This window comes from Hydra vulgaris, chromosome 04, assembly GCF_038396675.1.
Source record: "Hydra vulgaris chromosome 04, alternate assembly HydraT2T_AEP".
In the NCBI taxonomy this organism is placed as follows: Eukaryota; Metazoa; Cnidaria; class Hydrozoa; order Anthoathecata; family Hydridae; genus Hydra; species Hydra vulgaris.
The window spans coordinates 4,596,336-4,603,547 of record NC_088923.1 but is presented as its reverse complement, the minus strand read 5'-3'; the positions used below and the strand labels follow the sequence as shown (position 1 = coordinate 4,603,547).

The following is a 7,212-nucleotide window of genomic DNA, read 5'->3' as shown; positions in this document are numbered from 1 at the left end:
CCGTGAGCCTTTGCGGCGCCCAGGGTCAAAATTTCCCAAGCGCCCTACTGAAAGTGAAAGCTGATCTAATGATCCATAATTCAATACATATAATAAGCCATTTGATAACAAATCAAAGAGGATAAAAGAATACAGAATTTTTTAATTTTAATTAATGAACAGTTTATTTCTAGATAATTGCAATGGTCTTTTGACTTGGTTATACACTCATACATAAAATGATAAAGTCGACACTAGAACATGGTAGAAACAGACCAAAGACAATCATTAAACACTATTGGATGTTAAGAGCAAAAATTTGTCTAGAATAAAACAGCTATTGTTGTTTCAACTTCAAAGGAAATTGATCTTTCGAGCTTTACTCATCGCGAATTTGGAAATCACTTCACCGTAGCACAACTTTTTGGCAAGATCATGCTCAATGGAAATAACCAGAAGATTTGTGAGTCGTTCTTGGCTCATTGTAGACCTTAAAGCTGTCTTAACTAGAGCAAGCTTACTAAAAGATCTCTCGCCTTCCGCAACAGAAACAGGGATGGTGTTGAAGATGCGCAGCAAAATGCAGACTGATTCGAAGAGCGGCTGAAGACCTTTCTGGTATATTCCATTCAATAACGTCATGGAAGTGAGATATTCTTTTAAACCAAAAAGATTGGATTGCTTCAGAGCATCGAGGTGGCGGACCTCTTCAATAAGTTTCTCTTCCTCAACATCGGTCGCGTAGATTTGTGCCAAGACCTTGCATTTCTCCTCCAATTGGATAGGTGCTTCAACACTTTCTTCTGATTCTTCTTCATTTGACATAACAAGAGATTTCAATGACCACAAGAACGAAAATATATTCGTCGTCTTCTCAGCAGCTTGGAATCTATCGCTGACCTGCTGAATAAGAGTATCAAGAGCGGTATTGAATACGCTCACCTCAAACTCTTTTGCTTCGTCTTCATGGAAATGAGCGGTGTTCCTCACCTCTTCGTGAAAGGTCTTCCATTTTTTCGTCCTCTTCTTCACAAATTCTGATTGAAAACCAAAAGAAACAAGACCAGATGCTATCAAACGTGCCTCATTAAGGATGCTGGTCCAAGATGATCTCAGTCGATTTAGATCTTCAATAAGAGTCTTAATGAGTTTCATCTCGTCGTCCAAGGAGATATTTTCTGATTGGAGTGCAAGGCTCACGTAGTTGATTGATTGAAGAGTTTTATACCAAAAGGTTGTCATTACGATGAACTCGAATGAATGAACCCACTTCTCCAGAGATTTTACTTCATTCAATTGATCAGCTGTTAGATCAAAATCGCGGAGCTTTTTCAAAGATTCGAGGATTTCCCTGGATCGCTTGACTAACGGCTTCACGGCCTCGATTCGCGCACTCCATCTGCTTTGCGACGTTTGATGAAGGGACAAACCAGTGGTTTCAATCAAGACTTTCCACCGACTAGGGCTTCCACTGAAAAGATTGTAAAGTGACTGGACTCGGCCAAAGTAGTTCTTGACTTCAACCGAAGATTCAGCAGAATGAACACCAGCAAGGTTAGGAATATGAGCGCTGCATGGCATATAGAGAGCTTGAGGATTTTTTTGCAGTATAATCGCCTGTACTCCTTTGTATATACCGGACATGTTCGCTCCATTGTCATATCCTTGACCTCTGCAGTTTTTGAGATCGATTCCATTTTATTCTAAGACGTCCATAATAAGCTTGGCAATGTCAGCACCTATCTTTTTTTCAAGATTCTCGACCCTCAGAAAGCGCTCCTTCACGGTCCATCTTTTGTCAGTACCAAAGTATACAAAGCGGAAAGATGTGCTGCCCACAAAGCAGGATCATTGGAAGGAATGGTAGCGATGGGTTCTTCTGTTGGCAACACCTGAGAATAAATTTTAAAAAATCTTATTTTATTAGCTTAAAAGTTTATTAACATCATTTCTTTTAAAGAGGTTGAACTTACCAAAATATTCTCTTCATTCACAGCTACCATTCCGATTTTTGATAGGGGCTCTCCCGAGCTTTCAGAAATGTCAGTGACATCGTTTTCAGTTCCAACCAATAAAAATAAGTTAAAAATTTATATAACATTGAATTAATCAAATGGGAAAATATTCCTTTCACGGGGAAAACTATTTACTACTTGAATCGATTGACTTGGCAGGAAAGAGTTTGAAGCAGAAGGACTTTCATCTTCTCCTTTTTTTGTAACTGTAATACCACAGTCTTGAGGAGTGCGTTTGTTCTTTTCCTCATTCGCAGTTCTTTGAGCAGCATTCTTTCTTACTTGACAACCAGAATCTTTCTTTTTAAAACCAGATATGTTTTAATTCTTTTTGAAACAGCATCCGCTCATAAGCAAAGAACTGTTTGAATTTCTTCTTGATTGGGTCTATCAGACTATCACATCGATATCACGTGTTTCAAAATTGTTTCAAATTTGAGAGATTTTAAAAATTGGAGAAATAAATTTAATAAAATTGTTTTAATATTTTATATCAATATCAAACTACTTGGATTTATCTCTTTTTTTAATAAAGTATAAAATCTCCGTTTTTAATTGAATGAAAATCTCCGTGCACTAAAGTTATTTTAAACATTTAGTTCAGCGGGTTGTTAAATTAATCATTAGTATTCACTTTATTTGCGAGTTTCCGCTATATAAAAAGAATCGCTTTGTTTAAAACTAATGTTTTGAAAGTAATGCTAATTTCTTAGTTTTAAAGCATTAATTACTTTTTTTATTTAAAAAGTCCAATTATGAAGCACTTCATTACAAAGTTGAAAATTTAAACTAAAAAAAATTGACCGGCCAAAAAAAGCAATTGACCGTCTATTATATGTTTTAGCTGGTCAAATTGACCGGCTGCTTTTGATTTCTTATTTTCCACGCTGCTTCCCAGTACTTCATCTTTTTTTTTAAATAAACATGAAAAAAAAAATTATTTATATTCGGCTTCGTGCGCCCCTGTCGACCTGGCGCCCGGGACAAAACAACCCAGTAGACCCCCCCTCACGGCGGCCCTGTTTATACATTCATAACTTGAGAATAACAGATAAGATCACCATGATTATGAGCAAAAAGGAAAGAAATATGATAGAGACAGCAGCATTCTTCGCATCTGTCTGGTATACACTTTGGTTTCTAAAGTCGTATTTGGTAGCAAAATCACCCTCAAATAATCTTGCCGCTTTCAAAAATGCATTTAGCATCAAAGATAAATATCCCAATCTTGGTTCAGCATTGGTTGCTAGTATGTAAAGACACAACTGGTACTTGACTGAGCAGTTGGTGCTGCTATCTCTGGCTGATGAAGATATAGAGCAGGAAGTGGAGAAAAAGATGTTGGACAGATTAGTTCAGTATGACGTTCCTGACAAGTTCAAAATTGGAAAACCTAAGCTACCCGTCATATCAGAGTCCACTGAGCTTTGGGAATTGGTAGGTCCGGAAAGTTGGCTTCTGTTGAAAATTGCTGAAGTCCCTGATGATGAAGTAGAACTGTGGAGGAAGGGAAAAGCTTTGAAGTCATTAGATTTATTCAAAAAATTTGTTAAAAATTTGACTTGCGTTAACGATTGTGCAGAAAGGAACATACGCCTTATTCAGGACTTTGTAGGTCGATACAAATCTGACATTATGCAACAAAATTTAATGCTGGTGGCAAGGGACAATAGAAAGAAGCTTAAAAAAGGTTCTTTCTAAATCCCAGTTAAAAAATATATAGTTTATTATTCCTAAAATACATATTTTTGATGAGGGTGATTTTTATAAAGGGTGATATCTTTTTGGCAACACTGGTTTGGACAGACCACGCGTGCATCGTGTCTTGTGTCATTGTCAAACTTGTTCAGTTTATCTATTATTTAACCATGAATTGACTTATGAGCAAACAACGAATTATTAAATAAACAGCAAACTATTGAATTTTACTATCAAAATCCATGCTTGGTTAAGAAAGTGCATCGCGCACTTCTTCCAATTTATGGGCAGTTTGGTCGGCTTACTGAGGGAGCTATTCGGAAGCTTGTGACTAAATTTCGAACCCAGTTTACGCTATTGGACATCAAACCAACAACACGCATACATAGAGTGAGGACCGAAGAAAATTTTGCAGCTGTATCCGCCAGTGTTAGTAATGACCGTGAAATGTCGATTCGCCGCCGTTTGCAGCAATTGGGCCTCTGTTGCTCCACTACGTGGAAAATTTTGCAAAAGGATTTTAGTGTAAAACCTTATAAGTTACAGCTGGTGCAACAATTGTAGCCACATGATCTCCCACTACGTTTAACATTTGGTGAATGGGCGCTGGTAAAGTTGGAGGAAAACCCACATTTTTATCGAAAAATTGTGTTCAGCGACGAAGCTCATTTCTGGTTGAATGGATACGTTAACAAGCAAAATTGCCGCATCTGGAGTGAAGACCAGCCAGAAGCATTGCAAGAGCTACCAATGCATCCCGAAAAAGTCACTGTTTTGTATAAACTATGGGCCAATGGCATCATCGGGCCGTACTTCTTTAAAGACGACAATGGCCACAACGTTACTGTGAATGGCGAGCGCTACCGTGTGATGATTACAAACTTTTTTTTGCCCAAAATGGAAGAGTTGAACTTAGTGCTATATACCACACAACATACGAAACAATGGCCCATTTGAGAGATGAGTTCGGTGAACAGTTTATCTCACGTTTGGGGCCCGTCAATTGGCCGCCCAGATCGTGTGATGAAACATCTTTGGACTATTTCTTGTGAAGTCATGTTAAGGCCAATGTCTACTAGGATAAACCAGCAACGATTGACGCACTGGAAGCCAATATTGAAGCATTTATTTGTGAGATACCGGCCTATATGTTGGAGAGAGTGTTCCAAAATTGGACCTTACGCACGGGCCATCTAAAGCGGAGCCACGACCAACATTTACATGAAACAATCTTTAAACATTAAATTATATCAAATGTTCTATCGACTCAAATAAAGATTTCATCAATTTTTTCAAATTTTTTGTGTTTTTCTTTAAAAACCAAATCCTATACCTCTTAAAAAATCACCCTTTTTTTTCTCGCTGTTGGTTTTTGTTTTCTTGAATGAATTTTTAAAATTTTCTTTTAATGAATAACTTTGAAATTTGAACATATATAGCATTGCATGACCGTAAGTTAACCTTCATGTTATTGAGATTGAATTACTTCCTTAACTTTTATTAAAAATAACTTCAAAGACTCTATTAAACTATTTTGCATTTTATATAAACTTCTTTGAAACATTTTGCTTTTTTCTCTCATTTTCAATTTTTAATTTTAGTTACAACCTATTTATATAAATGTCCAGAAAAATTAAGGGACTTGGTGATCAGGCAAACCTGCCTTCTTCTCATCCTTGCCATTTTTATATACATTATAAACGCGAAACTTGTAAATATTTGTACGGCTAATTAAATAAAAGAAGGCAAAAAAAAAAAAAAAAATGACAATGCAAAATTTACACCCCTTCATTTCGGGGGGGGGGGGGGGGGGGGAAAATTTTCATGGTAAAAACTTTTTTAATTTACAATATTTTTCTACGAAATTTAAAATCTGTCAATAAATTTAAATTTAGTTTAAGATAGTAAAGTTGAAAATTTTACTTCATCAGTGCCCTCACGTTTGGGCAGAGGGGGGCAAGCATTTTATGACTTTTTTTGATATCAGGCCTCCGCCATCCCAATTTATTGCGAGGCCACCTCATTTGGCATAGACATAAGTTTGAAACATGCCTATTTCTAACACATTTTTCTTTTATGTTTTGTATATTATTAAGGTACACAATAATTATTTTTTTGTTTCTAATTCAATAAATGAATGTTTATACTTTTAATAAAGTTTTTTGATACATTCTTTTTTGTTAGTACATGTGTACTATCTATTTTTTCCTTAAATTTCCGGGGCTATTCGACTTTCCCTTATGTATCAATGGAATATCGGTAGGAAATGTTTCGGTGGCATTTTCGAAATTTCGATGACGTAAAAATAATTTGACGCTACTTATTTATTTTCGAAAGTAAAAAATTTTTTTGAGTTTTGATATAAAAATTCATGAATATTCGGTGACTACTTTTTTTTTATTATTTTTTATTTTAGTTTACATTTGTTAGTCGTTGTACAGCTTTATATAACCGATAATAAAAATAATAATATAAACTTTCAACGATAGAAAATATAACAAATATAAAAAAGGAATCTGAAAGAAGATCGCATTGTCGTCAGAACCTTGAATAAGCATTCAACAAAGGTAAGATAAAAAATTAATAAACTTTTACAAAACTGTATTTATAAATAATCTGTGTCTGAAGAAAGATCAAGAGGATCTTCTCATCAGAATTTTAAACCAACAATTAAATTAAAAAGTAAAAAGTATAAGAACAATAAATAAAATAAGTAGGAATAAACTTCTATAAATGCAAATATGTATATAAACAATAAAAAAGTAGGCCAAAATATATTTTTAACTTTTACTACTAATTCACTATAGACTATTCGATACTCGGCCTATTCGGCTACTTTTTTTACTATTCGGTATTTGGCAAAATATTGCAAACTATTCAATCAAATACCGAATATCAGATAGTAACAAAAAAACCGCATAAAAACGGACTACAAATAACTATTTTTTAAACTTTTTTTAAGCCTAAAAAATAATATTTGATACTTAAAATCTAAAGTAGTAGGTTTTGATAAAAACATTTTTAGCGTTTGATGATAGCAAATGATTGCGAGTTTCTCATAAATTAAACACACTTTCAAAAATAGCTATTTACTACAGTCCGCTCCAAACAAATAGCACATGCTATAAATATAATATATTTTATTCATTTTATACTTTTTAAAACATTAGAATATCTAAAAGTAGTCATAATCAGAGAAGTAATAAGAAACATATCGTTTTTGGCGCCAAATGTTTTCCCGCGTAAAAATATGGTAGACCATATGATATTTTCTGGTGACAAACTATTTGCACACGCCAATCATTTAATATTTCACTGCATCAGGCGAATTGCTAACGCTAGGTAAGTGATACATGTATTAAAGGGCCATCATATGTGAAATAATCATATGTGTTACAGAAGACTACTATTGGACGTGGAAATAAGTTAAATGCTGAAGAAGTCGCTATGATCAAGGCATTCAAAGCTGCCAGTCAACATCTGAGATACCGAGACATATACAGCGAATTCGGAAAGTGAT

The 7,212-nt window shown here is 34.8% G+C and overlaps 1 protein-coding gene across 1 annotated transcript; it reads right to left on the bottom strand.

Moving 5' to 3' along the window:
• Positions 1–2,048, bottom strand: LOC136079524 (uncharacterized). The gene is made up of 2 exons (XM_065795279.1): positions 1,953–2,048; positions 1–1,871 (listed from the first exon to the last, which is right to left on the bottom strand). Exon 2 carries the CDS (start codon positions 1,621–1,623, stop codon positions 334–336), a length of 1,290 nt encoding a protein of 429 aa, XP_065651351.1. The 5' UTR covers positions 1,624–1,871; positions 1,953–2,048; the 3' UTR covers positions 1–333.
• Between the last annotated feature and the right edge of the window lie 5,164 nt (positions 2,049–7,212).